The sequence below is a fragment of the Chlorocebus sabaeus genome, chromosome 10 (genome assembly GCF_047675955.1).
Source record: "Chlorocebus sabaeus isolate Y175 chromosome 10, mChlSab1.0.hap1, whole genome shotgun sequence".
In the NCBI taxonomy this organism is placed as follows: Eukaryota; Metazoa; Chordata; class Mammalia; order Primates; family Cercopithecidae; genus Chlorocebus; species Chlorocebus sabaeus.
The window spans coordinates 84057907-84078087 of record NC_132913.1 but is presented as its reverse complement, the minus strand read 5'-3'; the positions used below and the strand labels follow the sequence as shown (position 1 = coordinate 84078087).

The following is a 20181-nucleotide window of genomic DNA, read 5'->3' as shown; positions in this document are numbered from 1 at the left end:
GAACTGTATATACTTTAAATAGAAGAATTATATCAGAATTTTGTCCAATAAAGCTAATTTTTTAAATCACTCGTGGAGCTTTGTGAAAATACAGCTGATGAAATCCCAGCTTTGACTTCCTGAATTTGTTTTTACAAATGATTGAATGTGTACTCTAATGTAAGAGCTATTGAATTGCAGCTACTTTTAATCTTTCAAGAAAAGTCTCTGATAGTAATGAAGACCCTTGCTTTCTCTGACACAAAATATGTTGCTCTTATAGAGAATGTGGGATATAGTATATCTCATACTTAATTACTATGAATTGCATGTAACTTTTTTTAAATCACCAGGTTGTTGCTTAGAATATGCTACCATGTTGGATAAAGAAGCCAAACCATACAAAGTTGATCCTTTTGTAATTATCATTAAGTTTCTGTTGGGGTAAGTTTTATTATCTGTGATAATGATTTTAATTGTGTTTTACATGTAACATTGTATTTGGTTCCATAATGCAATATAAATTTTCATACAGATTTGGCAGTTGACTTGTTTCGTTAAATGGGATTTTTTTTCTCTTAGGCAGAGGTCTAATAAGTATATCAATGTTTACTTAATAGTATAATCATTTCAAAAGTAATTACTCACTTTATATATATCAGTCTAAACTTAGACTGCCTTTAATGTTTGTAAATAAGTGTATATGGTCCATGATCTGTGAGTATCCTAGATTCAAATGCAAATCATTACAGGGTATTGATGAAACAGTGCCTCTCTGATCACTTTTGAAAGTGTATTTTAGATCTCTCTACCCTAGTTAACATTCCATTCTTAATTTAGTCACATTTTCAGATTTTTGGTTAAGCATCAATATGTAGATCTTTTTTTCCATCATTACACCTAACTTGGCTTTCTAAAAAAAAAAAAAAAAGAACATATTACTTTTTATTAGGATCAACAGAGAGTAGTAAAGCTATACTGAAATGCAGATCTTCGAGGATCAGTAGGCTCACTTGGAAAATAAATGACTTGTTCCATACAAAGAATTAAATATTTGTTTTTCAGTATAATTATAAATTAAGTATCAGGGAACTTTAGAGACTCTCTTGAATGGTCAGACACCTCAAATGTTAAGTCCTTAAATTTCAGTTGTTGGGTTTTTTGCTTTTATATTTTCTTTTCTCCACAGGTATAAATGGTTTAAAGAATTGTGGGAGGTGTTATTGTTACCAGAATTAGATGCCATCATTTTAACTAGTCAGAGTATGTGTTTCCCCCTGATATCCTTGATTCTCTTTCTGTTTGGAACGTGTACTGCCTACTGGAGTGGCCTACTCTCTTCTGCATCTGTGAGGCTTCTTTCTTCATTGTGGCTAGCTTTGAAAAGGTAAAGAATGAATGATTAACAGTTTTCTTATTGCTTTAAGAAGAAATATATGTTCTGATAAGGAACCTGAAATTAATTATTTTTACTAAACTATTTTCGAAGGAAAAATATATAACTAGCAAAAGTATGGGTTAGTGTTCAAAGTTAGTGTCTGTGAAAGCTAATGATTTATTACAAGTTAAATGTTACATTTGATTTTGACCTTAGTGCTCAAGAGTTAGTAAAAAAGTTTGACAAATTACACAGATAGTTTTAAATTTCATGGTTGTGAATCTTTCCCAGGAGGGATTGTTTCTCCCATGATATTGCTTTTATATGCTGACTTCTATAGTGAAACCAAGGGGCAAGAGTCTGTAATCCAGATATTGGGATCAGATTAGATGAGATGTATAAAAGCTCCAGAAACATTGCCTAGAGTTTTATTATGGGCCCAATGACACAGTCTGAATCTGAAGTTACTGGTAGGCTTTCCTGGTAAATCATCAATCTAGTGCCCATTGCCACTCCTCCTTACCAGACATGTCATGTGATTTCCTGTCACAGAGGAGATTATAGTGGGTGTGATGCTTCTTCCTCCACCCTTCTGAGAAGCTTCAGATAGAGATTCTGATAGTAACACCACCAAGGGTCTGAGTGGTCTCTAGGCTTTAAGAAATAGAACATAGTTTCTCCTCCTGTCAAGACTGGAGATGTATGGCACAGGGTATATAATTAATGATTATCTTTGGTGACATTTTTTCACCTGTAGTACAAGTATCAGCTATAGTATATCAAAATGGTGGAGGAGTTATCGCAATACATTACAGAACTTAAATATTTGGGGCCACTTGCCTTTATTTTTAAAATACCTTATTGTTTACCTTATATATTTGCATATAAGCAAGAGAGACGGGAGGATACTATATTGTTTTCTTCTCATATGTGACTGTATAAATATTTGTTAATATGTATTTTAAACTTTGTTCTTGTAATTCCAGACCCTCTGAACTTCCTAAAGATATCAAGATGATATCACCAGACTTGCCCTTTTTGACAATTGTCTTGATCATAGTTAGTTGGACAACTTGTGGAGCACTAGCCATACTTCTTTCTTATGTTTACTATGTGTTTAAGGTATGTCAAATCAGTAAAGCCAAAATGATTGAGCTTTGTATTAGGCACATATAGGATGTCCTATAGGCATTATTAACAAAAATTCTCATAACCACTGTAGTAACTTTCTGTTACATAATGGGTTTGAATGTAAAGATTTTTAAAAAATCTTAGTTATTTAAATTACATACAATTAACTGGAAAAGGGAAATTATTGATCTAAGTTGGGGTTTTTTTTGTTGTTAAAAAGGAAAGAGAAAGGAGAAGATAGAATCTGTTTCTGCTTGCTTCTTGGTCTTTACAAGTGTTAAGTTTTTTTTTTTTTTTTTAACGTTTTACTAGAGCAGTTTGTATTCACACCTCTTTTTGAACATGGGTAAGAGATGAAACAAAAAGTAATGTCAGTAGGATCAAGCTATTAATCATACTAAGATAATATAAAATGTTACAAATGTTGCTGAAGGATCAGAAGATGACAATAAAAATAATTAGGCTAATATTTTTACTGAAGAAGTGAAAAACACGTCTGATAAAGTCGATGGCTTTGCAAAAAAAAAAAAAAAAAAAAAAAATTCCGGGAGGTGATACAGGTGTATTCTCTCCATGTTATTCTTAGGAACAGACAGTTGACATCAGAGTGGATAATGCTTTTTTCCCTTAAAAATGAAATTTTTAAAAGTGTAAACTAAATGCATACATATCATATATTATTTTCAGTTTTCCAAAGGAAATTTATATGCTTCTTTAAAAATTATTTACAGCTACTTTGATTTATAAATAATAATTTTAGTATTTTTTAAATTAGGTATTTCAAACCACTGACCCATTAAGCAAAGGTTTCTTAAATACTTAGGTAACCCTAATAAATTAAATTTAAAGATTTTTTCCAGTTCTTATAAACATTTCACCACTGTATGTAATTGGGTTCTGGTTTTCAAAGACTTAAAATATGTAAAATGTGTTATATTCTTTTACTGTATTGAATGTAATGAAATCTTTGACTCACAAGACACATTAAGTTGCTATAACAAAGCGTCATTCAAACTTAGGCTTTTACAGGTTATAAAAGATATAGCAGTATATCCTGGCCCCACCATACTCCAGAAGTTTGTATTGTTTTGTTTCTGTTTCCGTTTTTTCTTTGTTGATGTTTCTTGCTTTTGTTTGTTTTTTAATCCATGATAGCCAGCATGTGTAGTTGTTGTTTTGTATAAGAATGTTTTTAAATGTTTAAATGACTTTTTGGTTTGCATTTTTAAAATTTCAGATTACAGTGCTTTTCATTTTTAATACCAAAGGTTTATATGTTTTGTTTCAAAATAAAAGTAAAATTAAACAATGATTTATTTTTCTTAGGTTGTTCATCTGCAAGCCAGCTTGACAACTTTTAAGAATAGTCAGCCTGTGGTAAGTTTTATTTTCAGAACTCTATGTAAATTTAAAATGAAAGAACATGGGGAAATATAAGAGTTTATTTTTTTTAAGGTTAGGATTTCATAGTGCTTAAAAGATACAGTATTCTGAATTTAAGTAAAGTGAACCTAATGAATATTTTAAAAGACTTATAAGTTCATCTTTGTCAGTACCTATGTCATTTTTTTTACAAGTTTATTATCAAATTTTATTTTGAAAAATTACTTGGATATATTCTCAGCAGTAGAACTAGCAAGTCAAAAGAATAAAAGTTTTATAACTTTTAAAGTATTTTTAAGCAAAGTAATTTCAGGATTTTATGTCAGTTTGGTAATGGAAAGATGTACTTATTTAGCTAATAAGTAATGAGTATGATTCTAAATAAAGTAATATACTTTAGTTAGTATCTTGATATTTTTACTTTATTGTTTTATAGAATCCCAAACACTCTAGAAGAAGTGAAAAGAAATCCAATCATCATAAAGACTCCTCAGTACATCATCTTCGTTTATCTGCTAACGATGCTGAAGACAGCCTTCGCATGCACAGTACTGTGATTAACTTATTAACGTGGATTGTGTTTCTCAGCATGCCTTCTCTAATTTATTGGCTAAAGAATCTTAGGTGCGTTTTATTTATATAATTATTGTTTATGTGGTTCAAACAATAAATAGCCCTAAGTAGAGACTTGCTAGATTCCTAATGGTTAATGAAAATTCCTCAAGAACAGGAAACTATACATTACCTGAAATTTATTTATTTATTTTTATTTATAATTTTTTGAGATGGAGTCTCGCTCTGTTTTACAGGCTGGAGTGCAATGGCGCGATCTCAGCTTACTGCAACTTCCGCCTTCCGGGTTCAAGCAATTTATTTTTAATACATTCACATTTTCTCCCTTACTATGTGTATATAAACTTCAGGAATATAAACTTTTCAAAAAAATCAGCCCAAAAGGGTGAATTGTATTTTTATTCATTGGTCAATTGCTAAATAAAAGGCCACTTCATCCAAGTAGTAGTTGAACCTCTATTCAATGTAGTTTTCAAAAATGATATAAAATTTTCAAGTTATCTAAATACTGGGAATTTTTTAAGTTGGCAGAACCAAAATAAGTTCAAATTAAATGAAAGATTACTAGATTTTAATATCCTCCTTTTGTTCCTTATTTTAGTCAATATCCAGATGTTTGTTCACAGATTTGCTGTCAGAATTATTTGAGGAGCACAAATTTTTGGTTCTAAAAGGCTATAGACATTTTACTGTCAGTAAATGCAAGAAATGAATTGGATTTTTAAAAAGATAAGGGACAAATAACTTTATGAACCTTCATTTTATCTTTTTTGTTATAGAGTAGCACTCATGTATTTGAAGTAATTTGTTTATTTAAAACTTTATGCCGTTTTAAACATATACTGCTTATAAAAAGAAAGTGCATTCATCCTGGTTATTTTCATTTCCTTTAGTAGTTTCTGATCATAATTCTCTTTCTAAAACCTTGGATACAAAGATGATATAGAGCAAAAATTACTTATCAGATATTTCATGAACTGTTTACAGCTTTCTTATATCCATATTGCTATTGGAATGTTTTTAACAATATTTATCCTATTGATTCTGATAATTTAAAATGATCAGGTCATTGTTGATTTGTGAGTTGTTTTTTTTTTTTTCATATTATAGGTATTATTTTAAACTTAATCCTGATCCATGTAAACCTTTGGCATTTATCCTTATTCCAACTATGGCAGTTCTTGGAAATACTTACACTGTTTCAATCAAATCAAGGTACAGTAGTTTAATTTTTCTTTTTCTCATATCTGGTCTTGGCCTTTTCCCCATTTATATATGAAACATACTCTTTATTTCTAATTAATTTGAATATTCCTAAAAGTAAAGCTATAACAGTATTATGGTTTATATGCAAGTATATTATACTTGTTTTCTTAATTATAGGTTTTACTTGATAGAATATAATGCGGTATTTTTTTTCTTTATGAAGTTAATCCTAAAACAACATGATCTAAGATTTGCTTCCCAAAAAGCAAACTAGAGAAGTGGTTGGAGATACTGGTGAGATAAAATTGGCCATGATTTGATCATTTTTGAGGCTGAATAGTGGTTGCATGAGGGTTCATTATACTGTTAGTCTACTTTTGTAGTTTCAAATTTTCTGTAATAAAACCTGATTTTTCATTCACTTGTTGTTTGCTCTGGGAGTCTTTTCAGTTGATTCTGGCAGATACTTGCAGATATTTTAGAATCAGGTCAACCTGGAGTTTAAATCCTGGTTCTGCCATTTAATAGCTCTGTCTTTAGTTAAATTTCTTAGCCCCTCTTATTCTCAGTTTCTCTATTTTCAGAGTAAAAAAGTAATCGTCTTTTCTGATTTTTCTCTTTATACTCCTTGTTTTGGGAATTTAAGATGGCTCTTTGAGTTTTTTTTTTTTAATAAGTAGGGTTAAAATAAACATTTCTATAGCTATGTCTTATTGAACATTATTGATGATTTTTGTTAGGATAAATTTCTAGAAGTGAAATTACTGAATAAGAGTCCAACTAGTATTTTTCTGTTTTTAAAATTAGAAAGACTAAACAAAACTGGCTATTTTAAAAATAGAAATATTTTTCTTTTCTAGCCAAATATGGCTTGTATTGATCTTTTTAAAAATTATGAATAGGTATACCGGGCGTGATGGCTCACGCCTGTAATCCCAGCACTTTGGGAGGCCAAGGCAGGTGAGGTCAGGAGATCGAGACCATCCTGGCTAACACAGTGAAACCCCGTCTCTACTAAAAATACAAAAAATTAGCTGGGCATGGTGGCAGGCGCCTGTAGTCCCATCTACTCGGGAGGCTGAGGCAGGAGAATGGTGTGAACCTGGGAGGCGGAGCTTGCAGTGAGCCAAGATCTCACCACTGCACTCCAGCCTGGGCGACAGAGTGAGACTCTGTCTCAAAAAAAAAAAAAAAATTATGAATAGGTAAATTCATAACATAAAACATTCATTTAAAATCACTTAAAATATTTATCTTTCCCAAAACTGTATAAAAGATTGATATAATTTTGGCTCACAATGTATTTCACATAAATAATCTATATTTCTCTGTCTCTTTACAGTAAATTGTTGAAGACTGCTTCACAATTTCCACTTCCTCTGGCTGTTGGTGTGATTGCTTTTGGGTCAGCACATTTATATAGGGTTCCATGCTTTGCCTTCATTCCTCTTTTACTCCATGCATTATGCAACTTTATGTAAGAGTGGTCTTAAGGAATGACGAAGATGATTTATGCGTTTAAGGCCAGTGATAAGAGGGAACACACAGATCCATCAGTATGGACAGCAAGATCCTTTGGAGAAGACAAGTCTATTTTTACAATATTGAAAATAGGAAATTAGTTTTGTAATGTTTGAGGGAAGTAGTTGAAGCATGGTTTCGTTTTGTGGTGTGGAATCCATGTACTAATCGTTTTTGAAAAATTCGTGAAGGGATATATGGTGATCACTATCATTGAGGACTCCTGTGCATATCAAATAGTCTGTTTTATCAACCATACGAGAAGTCTAATATTAGAGATTTAGTAGATGCAGCATTGTTTGTAATCTCACTGCAAGCATTCTGCTCATTTCATCAAACTTTTTTCACAAAAGTAGGTTATTTTGAATTTGCTGTAGTTTATCTGTTAAGAAATAAGTCTTTAAATAACTGATGAAATTTACAGCTGTTTGATTTCTCAAAGGTTAAATAGCCACAGAAAGCCTTTGGTTAGTTTTTGGCAGCCACCATGAACAAAGTGGATCTTGTCTTCTTACATCTATGAAAATAGAGCTTTGAATGGTAAGGAGACATGTTTTCTTGGTAACCAATGCAAGATTGATGGGTGGAAACATTCAAACGTAAACAATTTTTCTTGCTATTTTTCAAATATAAATCTTATTATATATTCTCGGTGAACGTCAGGAGACTATTAAAGTGGTCTGTTGTTAAATGTAAAGAAAAAATGCTCATAGCTATTTGCTTCCCAGTATTGGAGCAGTTCAGTTGTTTAGTTTATACCATTGGATTCAATTCATTGCACCATGGTTGCCAAAAGTGCCTAAGGTCATAATGGATTGTGAAAATAACCAAATTCCGGTGGTTGGAAACTCTAGGTTTGTACCATTTTTTTCTGCTGTGGGAAACAACAACAACAACAACAACATGATCAAGGTAACATCACATTTGATGTATAATATTATACTATTAATGGAATAACAGTAGACAACTGTAACCCATTAATAGCATGAGTATAAACAGTACACCTGAATAAATTGGAGACATTAGCCACTAGGTTTAACAGTGGAATTTTGATTTGCCTAGGTGACTTCTGGGATTACTGTTTGACAAATAAAAGAGTAACATTTTATTTCATTTCAGAATTTACTTCACTTTTAGCTACAAGAGTAGGAAGAAGGTAATCGGCAAGGCAGAAGAGTATACTCTTTGCCTTAGGATAGCGTAAACTCAGGCTGAGCCATACCCGGCTTATAGAGTTATTCTAGATGTATAGACTATAAATGCCCAAATCCTCTCAACTAAAGTTTTAGTGATGCCACAAAGCCTGTCATGTAAATTTCCAGTGATTCCACGATTGCACTTGTGAACATGTATCCTTGTTAGTACCCAGGGATGTCCTCGAGCACCAGTTTCATTTTATCTGCCATTGCATCTGGATTCCATTACAGCCTCTCAGCTGTTACTGCCTGTGGACTGTTACTTCTACTTACTGCCTGTAGAGGGTTACCTAACTTCTCTTCTCAGTGCTTCCTCAGGTCCTGCTCTTTTGGCCTCAGTTGAAGAGGGTCTTGCTCTCACCTCTGAGGGTTTTAAGTTTGTTTGATCCCATTGTTGTCTTTTCTAGCTTCGAGCGTGTTGTTCAGTATTCATATTTTCACTTACTGAGAACATTAAAGGGAAATGATAAACTCATGGTGGGGATATGGCAGACAGGTGCTTGTTTGTTTGAGAGAAGCAGCAGAAGGGGTAAAATACGAAGTGCTATATGTTTCAGCTGGAGAGGAAAGAGAGAGAATTTATTAGATTATATACTTGTCCCGTGGCATACTACATATATATATTTAAATAGGGACACATCTCCCTATGTTTAACTATACTTATAGTCATAAACAACTTTCATACACATTGCATCTTTTATTCTGTCACCTGATATTTTAGTGTATCTCAAGTTACAGATTACATGTGTCCTTAAACTATTTCTGAATTTGGACTTAGTTCCATATACAGAAAGAACTTTAGAAAATTCATCAATTTAGATCTTCTATTGATAGCCATAAATATTATGTTTATGTATTCTAAAACCTCTTTGTTTAGTTAATACTGTTCATGAATGTAACAAGCTTAAATTTCTCATTTGTGAGTAGTACATTTGCTTTTCATTTGTATTTTTTGAGACGGAATCTTGCTCTGTCACCAGGCTGGAGTGCAGTGGTGCGATTTCAGCTAACTGCAACCTCCGCCTCCCAGGTTCAAGTGATGCCCCTGCCTCAGTCTCCCGAGTAGCTGGGACTACAGGCACCCGCCATCACACCTGGCTAATTTTTGTATTTTTAGTAGAGACGGAGTTTCACCATGTTGGCTAGGCTGGTCTCAAACTCCTGACCTCATGATTTGCCTGCCTTTGCCTCCCCAGAGTGCTGGGATTACAGGCGTGAGCCACCATGCCTGGCCGTACATTTACTTTTTAAAGCAGCAGACTAGGAACAGTAATTCTCACTGAAATATTTTCATGGGAGTGTAGTTATCACCAAGTCCTAAAGTCTTATTTATGCCAAAAAAAATTTCATTTTAAGGACTACAAAAATGATTCTAATTAAATATTTTATAATAGTAGGTTGGGTCTTTAGCCATTATATATGTATATATACAGACACATATGTGTACACTTACATTTTGACATGGTCTTCATTGAGTCTTGATGCACTTTAAACCCAAATGGCTGCCAGAGATGCGAAGGTAGGCTCTTTGAAGATTAGCAAAATGGATGTTTCTGTCACTTGAGAAAAGGAAAGTCCTTTGCCTTTAAATTACACAGTTTCCATCATGCACACAATCTATATTATTGGCTGGTAAAACAGCACTGCCCTATTAGCAATGTTAACAAAAATGAAATTATTTATTGGCAGTTATAGATTATCTAATTCAGGAAATTTCTGAGCTCAACTTTTACAGCAACTGTTATGGCATTCTAATTTAGCAATTGTTGAGTTATGAGTAAGTTTTGTGCTTAACTCCTAGACCCTATTGTTGATAACCAGATCAAATGTAGTCTGTAGAGGGAATAATACTGGGTACATTCAGTATTTCTAAAGTCTCCTTTGGAGTTACTACTGATTGTAATTTGGAACTGATAATAGGTAGAGATTGCTAACATGATTTTTTTCCTGGATCTTTTTTATGCCAGAAATTAAACAGGTTCTACTAACTCTTTTTTATTTTCTTGGTTGTCATCAGAATGAAAATATTTAAAGTGGTGACTCTAGAAAAGCCATTCGTGCCTGGTTAACATTGATTTTGAGTCTTTTCAATATATATTGATCATGTATTGATTAATCTTTATTTTTTCATATTTTGGCTAGACAAATTCAGATCTATATAATGGAATACCCCTTCTTGAGTGAACTATACTACTATCTACATGATTATATAGTAAGGAAAAAAGAAGAAATAACTGTAATAGGCATAGTAAGTGTTTGTTGTTGCTTGTCTTGTCACTCATGTGATACTACACATTTCCACAATATACACACACTTACATGAGGTGGATTATTTGTTTTGTTCATTATATAGTTCCTATATGTTTTTTCTTTAGAATAAAGTCTCATTCTGTCACCCAGGCTGGAGTGCAATGGGCGGTCATAGTTCACTGCAGTCTTGAACTCCTTGGCTCATATGATCCTCCCTTCTCAGCCTCCCAGAGCAGGTGAGACTATAGGTACACGCCACTGTGCCCGACTTTTTAATTTTTTTGTAGAGACAAAGTTTCAGTTTGTTGCCCAAGCTGATCTCGAACTCCTGGTTTCAAGCGATCCTCCCACCTCGGCCTCCCAAAGTATTGGGATTTCAGGCATGACCACCTGGCCTAGTTCCTATACTTTTCTTAATTCTTCAGACTTCTCACATCTAGTATAGTGCATTCATTTCATCTTGCTGTTTATTAGCACCCTTTGTGGCCAAGGGAAATAAAAGGTGGTAAAATTCAGTTTTCAGTTTAGTTCTTGAAAGCTCTGGGAAATAGAGGAAACACAAAACTATGAATTAAACTAGGGCTGTTGATTTCTGAATCCCCAGATAAATCAGTTGGCCCACATTTTAATTTTAGGTGTTAGGTCCAAATTAGCATAATGTCTTGCATTATCATTAGGTTCAGTGTGAAACTTTACAGTGCTGCATTTGACATTTTAGGGACTGGTTATTATTAATCATTTGGGAAAAATGAAAATGTGTTGGGACCTTCTATGACTAGGCATTTGTTGATTATTTTTCATGATTGCTTTTTGTTTTCTCATTGTGTAGGATTTGTGAACTTGTATATCGTAGGTAACAAGATACTTTGTAAAATTTACTGGGGAAAATCCATTTGGAGCGCATGACATTTGCCAGGATAAGAAAGCAGTAATATGTTTGTATTATAAAATTACACCCTGCCAGAAAACTTTCTTTCCTAGTAAGGTAAATGTAGAAAGGACTTTTACAACATAGTAAGTTGATTAGGAACCAAACTTTGATCCCGGTTTTTTTTTTGAACTAAGGTTCTAAACTCTGTAATGAACTTTTATGTTTACACATTACTCATGCATTCTTTCACAATATGTTTAATAGCCTGAGGAAATAGGAAAGCTATAAAGCTACTCAAATTCTTTACTTTTAATAAGAACAATAGGAAAGAAAAGTCAGGTCAGTAATCCAAATCCAAATATGTGTACTGCAAATGCTCAAGAATTCACATTTTTTGATAAATTGTATTGAGTTCAGAAGAACTTACATGAATTTATTATCTGCTAATAACTTAGTTTTAACAACAGAATAAAATTTGGAAATTGTGAGAATAATCAAGCTGTTTTTCCATTAACAGTGTAAATTCATAACATGTCTTTCAGAAGTTAGGTGATATTCTAAGCTGTCTTAATTGTCTATGGTTGATAACTTTTACATAAAGTACAGTACTTTCTTAAAGTGTTTGGCATGTTATGCTGCCAATAACATCTGTGTTTTGAAATACCAATTAATCAGTTAATTTCTGAAGACTTTGTGTAGGACTTGATATATGAGTCAGAATCTGTCTATACTCATTCTGTGCATTGTAACTTTGAACACTTATGAAAAACTGTATCTGTTGGTGTGTTTTGATTAGTTAGTGTAGATTTGTTTGCATATTTGAATTCTGATTTTAGTTTAGGAAGTCTAAAAATAGCCATTTTTGTAAAGTTCATATGCTATTTTTTAATGTCATTTTGGTTTTTAATATTTATACAATAGTGATGTTACTAGTAAAAAAATGTTTATAGACAACATGTAGAGCTATTAACTGTTCAAAAGCCTACATGATAGGCATATTTTGTATTTCATGTTGTACTTGTTCTGTTTCATATTGGACTTTTTACATCCCTTTTTTAGGAAAAAAGGAGACACATTTGAATTCTCTTTAGCATAAAGCTGTGCATTGGAAACTATATGACTGTATCCATATGGTTAGCAAAATACTTTTTGCCACCAAAGGTAAATGAAACTGTAAAATACCTCTGGATATTTGTGCCAATGAACTTTTCTTAGCATATTAGGATTAAAGCAAAAATAATGTTTTCAGTATGATTCATCTATGACTTACAATAAATGTTTAAACCATGAAAACTTATATTTCATACCCTGATTTTTCTTTGAAAATATTCAAGATTTGTAGCCTAGTGTGTTCTATTTTGTGTGATTGCTTGAATGTTTTCTGATTTTATTGGGTAAAAGTTTGCCTAGTAATGATCTTTCAGCAATTAGTTGAAATAATTATTTGAAGTAATCTTGCTTCAGATTTATTTTGTGATGTACATTGTTGTACAAGCCGTTTTAGTACAGGTGTCTCATTTATGTAGTTGAAAGTCAACTGTGGAATTTCTTTTGTTTTTTTGTATTTCCATTCAGTCTCTTTACATAGTCACATGTTTCACAGGGGAACTTGTCCACTGGAATCTAACGTAGTACAACCTTTTAACATGTGTGTGTTAAAGGAAAATATTATAAAACAAGATATTAATACTAAAATGTTAACATTAATATGTTGTACTCATGGAAGTAAAGTAGAAAATACGATAGGCTCAGAAACTATTTTTTATCTGCATTAAATGCTTCAATTTCTCTCCATAAAAATTCTAAGGAAATTTCAGTTCCTCATATTATAGTTTTCCCCATAATTTAATATTACTAACTATTTCTCTGCCTAGTAATGTTGATGCAGTTTGCATGAATAACCTTGGAAGTAAGGAGGCAGGACAGAAAGTCAAATATCGAAATCTTTGGCCTTCATTTAGTGACAGTTTATTCTAATGGGGACCATAGGTGTTATTAGTAAAAAGAGGATGTACAAGGCCTGAATTCAGTGTACATTGTTCTTTGAAATGAGTCCATCTATTGTGTTGAATAATTGTATTCTAAGTAGGAGATGCTGTATTTAACATAATCATGCTTTCTACCTAATCAAATATGTATTTGTTGGAATACTGGTAGAAATAACCTTCCCTTTCTCCACTGTGGAGTGGAAAAAACCTCCCGATTTACAGTGTATATAAATTAGGAAATTATGTTGCATATTTACATTTTTAAAAATATAAAAATGACTGAATATATTATTTTGAAGTGATTGTATTATAGTTTCTTAAACTTAATGACTGGCTATAAATATAACAACATACCCATGAGAAACCAGACCAAAATTGAATATATATCATCACTGTGACCTTGAACTTACAGTCATTTGGGATAAAACAGAGTGTGCCTTAAAATGATAAAAGAGTGCCCTGCAATTTTATAACTGTACATTTTATTATGGGTGGTCCTCTCAAATTGGCCCCAAATCCTTGTCTTTGAGGTTGGTGAAATAAAAGCTTAAAATAAAAGTTGACTGGTATTTCCTTTAGTATTTCCAGAACTATTGCTCTAGAGGCCTCCCTTAATTTTCAGAGTTTTCATTTTGAATTAATAGACTTACACTGCATAGATGTAGAAAATTAAGTTTGGCTAAGGTTTCTGAAAAAATATTCTGGGAGAAGGTGGTGACACTGTTGTTCTGAACGTATTACACTTGGAAAAACTAATCTTCAAATGTAATTTTTTGTCTTATTAATGAATAATCTATCAAAGATATGAATTCTTCGACTTGCGCTCATTCTTTCTCAAATCATTGAGGCTTGTATATATCAAATAAGGTTAATTTACACAATAATGATTTTTAATAATTGATAAACTCAGATTCATGTAGTATATTTTAAAATATTATTTCCCCTCATTTTTCCTTCTCTCTTTTCTTCCTATATATTTTTAAGGTTTCAAGAGAAAACAGACTTCAGTTTTTAAAAAATGTAGACTTGCATTTTTACTGTGCTTATTTAAAATAATGGATATAATTTATATTAAAGTCCAAATTATTTTATTCACAGGACAATCATGGTCTCTGATATAAGATGCTCACATTTCTGTGTACTCACAAGTTGTATATTTTTCAATTTCAGTTTTGAACGTAAACTCAACACATTGTTTTCCCATTTTACCTCCACTACCTACTCGCCAGACAAAAATATAGATTTCTCTAAAGACACATACAAAGAAAACCTCTTCCCTTAAGACATGATCATATTGACATGAAAGTAGTTTGGGCAAGGGTATGTAATAAAATAAATGGTTCTCAGCCTGCATCAATTTTTATACTATAGTTAAAAAATTTACAGAGGACAACCTATGTGTTATGCTGAGATAGACTCAGTAAGTAATCATTTATTTGCAAATTGATAATTTTTTTCTCATCCCTCCAGAAAGTACAGTGCATAACAACAACACTTAACAAGTGCAGAGGAACTTGTCCTGTAGTATATAATAAAAAATGATTGTCACCTTGCAGATGTTTCCATTTAAACATGCATGATCTCTAGTACTTTGTACAATGTATAGTATATTAAATACATTTATGTGTAATTTTGTGTGTATTTTTATATGGTATAATTAAAATTATTACATTTATGTGGTTGTAATTCACAAAAAAATACTACTTACTATGTAGAATGTGTTGTGAATGTTTTTAGCTATGTTTCAGCATTATGGTGTAGGTTTAATAGATGAATATTTGCCTTCAGTCTCTGCTCAGGTATTAATGTGTAGTAATTTTTGGTGCTTTCTTTTTAATCTGTGATAATCTGGTGTTCTGAATGTTCAAAAATAAATTTTGTTGAATACGCACATGTGGTAAAAAGATTGCTTAGCAATTGACATACTCTCCACAATACCATCTTGGTAAAAACTCTTTAAAAAGGATTTATTGGCCGGGTGTGGTGGCTCACACCTGTAATCCCAGCATTTTGGGAGGCCAAGGCGGGCGGATCATGAGGTCAAGAGATCGAGACCATCCTGGCTAACATAGTGAAACCCCGTCTCTACCAAAAATACAAAAAAAAAAAAAAAAAGCCAGGCGTGGTGGCGGGTACCTATAGTCCCAGCTACTCAGGAGGCTGAGGTAGGATAATGGCATGAACCTGGGAGATTTTTCAAGGCATGATAAATCTAAATACTGGCAGCCAGCCTGCAAATGTAACAAACCACATGGCTCATGCACCTAGAAAGCCACAATAAATGAACAGAATGTAGAGGAGGGGTCAACCCATAAAAGGGAAGAAAGTTTTGTTATTGGGGAATCAAAACTTAAGTGGAGAAGGGGATGGGGTATAACCTTATAATGGGGATAATGAAACTCAGGCGATGTCTGGGAAGATTGTAACTGCATAGTACTCCACCAGTGAGGAACTGGGGGAGGGACTTGTGTGCTAGGAGATAAATTATTTGTTGTGACTGCCCCAGGTGTGCCTGCCCATCAAACACCCAATCTTGAAAGACCATTATTAAAAGTCTCAGTTTTGCTGTTCTTCAAGCCTCTAAGTCCATTCTTTGGGTTTGGACAGGTGAGCATGTCTCTCACAACCTGGGGGCCCATCCAGGATCTCTGTGCCTGCATGGAGTGGGATTCTGGCCAAGAGAGGAGACACGTCCCACTTGATGTAGGTGGCCCACTCTGTCTGGGCATCCTGGCTCCCCGCAGAAGCCATAGACATACCTGAGACTGTTATTCAGGAGGCAGCAGAGGTGACACAGGGAGAAAAGCAGGCATCGTGGCAACCAGGCCACCTTGTCCATGAGCCAAGGTAGGAAAATTGGACTGTGAGTAGAGTATTGCCTTGGTGGTTGGGCCTTTTTGAAGGTTCCGGGGTGTAGAAGAAACCTCCAGTAAGGGAGGCTGAGTATACAGGAGTGTGCAAGACACCTCCAGTAAGCAGGGCTGAGTACACAGGGAAAAACTCAGACACAGAGACTGGCTGAAAATGGGAGACAGAAATTCTAGGCCTAGGAGACAAAGGAAAGAGGGAGCCAAAGAGACTCCCTGTGACATTCCCCCAGATAGTCCTTTGGGGAGAATGTTGCAGGTTTGGAGGAACAACCTTGTACCAGAGACAAGGAAAAGCAAAACATAACAGATTATTGCTGTTTTATCTGGCCCAAAGACCCTATTTGTAAGCCTTTGGTCTTTTGGCCTCAGTTTGGCTCAGATGAGGATTGGGTGTGCCAAGCTTTAATTCTCTATGTGAATTAGATAAGTTACACTCTGCTGGATTAAGGAATTAGTCCCCATGTTCCGCCTTGAAGAAGAAAGCCTGGTAAAAAGCCCCTGCCCAGGGAAAAGCCCTGGGACCCCCTATCATGCTCACTCCTCCATACCCCTCACAAGATAGGGGACAGGAAGATCAAGGGGCAACAGGAGGGTTATAGGAAGAAAGACCTGGAGACTATGGGGAAGCCAAACCAACTGCTCTTTTAAATTCTTATCCAAATTAAAGAAAAGAATTAAAACAGTGTAAGAGAGATACTGAGAGCTTACCTATCCCTTCCACACAGCAGGCATCTAGCATGTTCACTCTTAGGGAAGTTCCCATGGGACAGGGAAAAAAATGGCTTTGTAAACGCTCCTCTTACAGGAACTGAAGTTAGGAATTTCAAGAAGCAAATGAAACCACTCCTACAAGATCCCCACCATTTAGCAGACCAATTCCTGGAACCCAGCTTTTATACCTGGGCTGAAATGATGTCTGTCACGAATATCCTGTTCACAGGAGAAGCGGGGAGTGATTAGGAGAGCTGTTCTTCATGCCTCTAAGTCCATTCTTTGGGTTTGGATGGGTGAGCATGTTTCTCACACTGAGCGCCTAATTTCTCAACTTAGTAGGAATGAGAATGATTTAGACATTGTTTGTAAACAGATTTTCAGGTCACTACAGAAATTTGATCATTAGGGGAGGGGCCTGGCATTTTTTTAACAAGTGCCCCAAAAGTAATTCTCAATCAAGTTTGGCAAACATTCCCTTAGTCAATAGACTTAACTTGCTAGGGCTCCTAGAAACAACTAGAAATGCTGTCCTGAGCATTACAAGGTGCCAAAAGAAAAAATAATTTGAGAGTTTTAGTACAGATTCCAATTTTATTATAGAACGTATGGGAGGAGTAAAACGGGGTAGGATATATTTTGAGGGAGGCGTACCTTCTAAACTTTTACCCAGCATCCCTAAATATATGAACTTTTATGAATTATCTACCTGTACTAACGTTGTGTATGGTTGTGGTTTTTTGTTGTTTTTGGTTTTTTGTTTTGTTTTGTTTTTGTTTTTGTTATGAGACGGAGCCTCGCTCTGTCGCCCAGGCTGGAGTGCAGTGGCGCGATCTCGGCTCACTGCAAGCTCCGCCTCCAGGGCTCACGCCATTCTCCTGCCTCAGCCTCCCGAGTAGCTGGGACTACAGGCGCCCGCCACCGCGCCCGGCTAGTTTTTTTGTATTTTAGTAGAGACGGGGTTTCACCGTGTTAGCTGGGATGGTCTTGTCTTGATCTCCAGACCTTGTGATCCGCCCGCCTTGGCCCCACAAAGTGCTGGAATCACAGGCGTGAGCCACTGCGCCCGGCCCGTTTTTTTGTTTTTCTTTCTTTCTTTTTTTTTTTTTTTTTTTTTTTTTTTTTTGAGACAAAGTCTCGCTCTTTCACCCAGGCTGGAATGAAGTGGCAGGATTTTGGCTCACTACAACCTTTGCCCCCTGGGTTCAAGCGATTCTCCTGCTTCAGCCTCCCGAGTAACTGGGATTACAGGGGCCCGCCACCATGGTTGGTTATTTTTTGTATTTTTAGTAGAGATGGGGTTTCACCATGTTGGCCAGGCTGGTCTCAAACTCCTAACCTCAGGTGATCCACCTGCCTTGGCTCCCAAAGCACTGTGTATGTTATTAAATATACCCAAAGAGGTACATTTTTAAGGATGAAAAATACCTAACTAGAAACTTTAATATTTCTTTGGATACCTAGGGGATTACCTTGAATGAGACTACATCAATTTGGAATCCACTGAATATACAGCATGAAAACCTCGTGGGCCTTCCTCACTAGTTTTTCTCTTTTTTCACTTTTTTCTGGAAAAGGGGGTGAAGATGAAGAAGGAAGTGAAAAAAGATTGTGTGAAAAACAATTTGTGCGTGTGTGTATGTATATATACATATATATGTTAACATATGTATGTTAATTGCTGCATAACAAAAGACTACAATTTTAACTGGTTAAAACAACACCCATTTGTTTGCTCACAGTTCAGTAGCTCAGAATTCCAGGCATAGCCCTAGTGTGTTCTCTGCTCAGAGTCCCACACCTCTGAAATCAATGAATTTGACCAGGCTTCTGTCCCATCTGAGGCTCATTCCGTTTGTTGTCAGAATTCACTTTCTTGTGGTCCTAGGGCTGAGGTTCCTGTTTTCTGGCTGTCAACCGGGGACTCTTGAACTCTGGTGCCATGCCCTACCACATAGCTTTTTGACATCATGGCAGTTTGCTCCTTCAAAACCAACACGAGAGTTTCACATTTGAATCTCTTTAACTTCCTCTGTCACTGACCTTTAGACGCAGATTTAGAGGGCTCAAGTGAATATCTTAGGTCCACTGACATAATTTCCCTTTTAGTTGATTAACTCATTCAACCTTAATTATATCTGCAAAATCATTTGTATCGTGTAAGGTAAACAATCATATTCACAGGATTTCATCCACAGTCAAGAGGAGGGGATTATACAAGGTATACACCAGAGGGTGAAAACTTTGGGGACCATTTTAGAAGTCCGCATACTACACATAACATGGAACTGAAGTCTTTTTTTCATAATTGCTATACTTAATATTCCATAGTTTTAACTCAAGGAGCTGATGAATTAAACACAAAATGTTTCAGTGAAAGAAAAGTCCCTTGATTGAATTTTAAACAGCTCTTAAGTCTTCCACCCCTAGGTTGCTAGGTTGCTTCGCACACGCGGCGCGCGCGCGCGCGTGTGTGTGTGTATGTGTGAGAGAGAGAGAGAGAGAGGGACAGAGAGATTTTGATTCGTCTAGAAATGGATTTGCTCTGCTTGTTTGAACAGTCAGAATTTGGATATAGCCTGAAATTAAGGAAGAGTGGACCAGTTTGCCTTATCAAGTGAGCTGAAGCATTTTACTGTGCTTAATAGATGTAATTTCATATTGGGTATGAGTCAAGAGTAATGACTAACTCAAACAAAATTATATAAGTTCAAATTGACCCTTAAAAAATGTGTCCAGAAATTCTCTTTTGACTATGTTTGGAGAAAGAGTTAAGTTAGATGGACTCTCTAGTTGTGCCTAAGTCACAGTATATTGTATAAATGAAAGCTTCAGGTTTTGCAGAGCTACATGCCCATTTGAGTATTCATATTTGTAAATCATCCTTCGGGATGGAATAGTTCTGTGAGGTATGTTCATATTAACACATGCTCAACACAAGAGACAATCCCCATGCTTTTTACATTTAATATTTTGCACGATTCTGATTAAGAAAGAACTTTAGAAAGTTTGGAGAGGAAAAAAAACTCCAACTAGAATGATCTAGGGATTAGAGTAGAAGACTTGATTGAAATATTAACGACCTCCTCACTCTGCAACTACGTAAGTTCAGTAAGAAGGTGCT

General features: G+C 34.8%; 1 protein-coding gene across 1 annotated transcript in view; it reads left to right on the top strand.

Annotated features, from left to right (window-relative positions):
• Positions 1-12781, top strand: part of PGAP1 (post-GPI attachment to proteins inositol deacylase 1) — an 80711-nt gene extending 67930 nt beyond the window's left edge. Inside the window, exons 21-27 of the mRNA XM_007965729.3 lie at positions 333-423; positions 1169-1366; positions 2344-2479; positions 3815-3865; positions 4308-4495; positions 5555-5659; positions 6993-12781. Coding sequence (XP_007963920.1) covers positions 333-423; positions 1169-1366; positions 2344-2479; positions 3815-3865; positions 4308-4495; positions 5555-5659; positions 6993-7131 — 908 coding nt within the window. The 3' untranslated portion in view covers positions 7132-12781. The remainder of the gene's footprint in view (positions 1-332; positions 424-1168; positions 1367-2343; positions 2480-3814; positions 3866-4307; positions 4496-5554; positions 5660-6992) is intronic.
• Positions 12782-20181: the final 7400 nt, after the last annotated feature.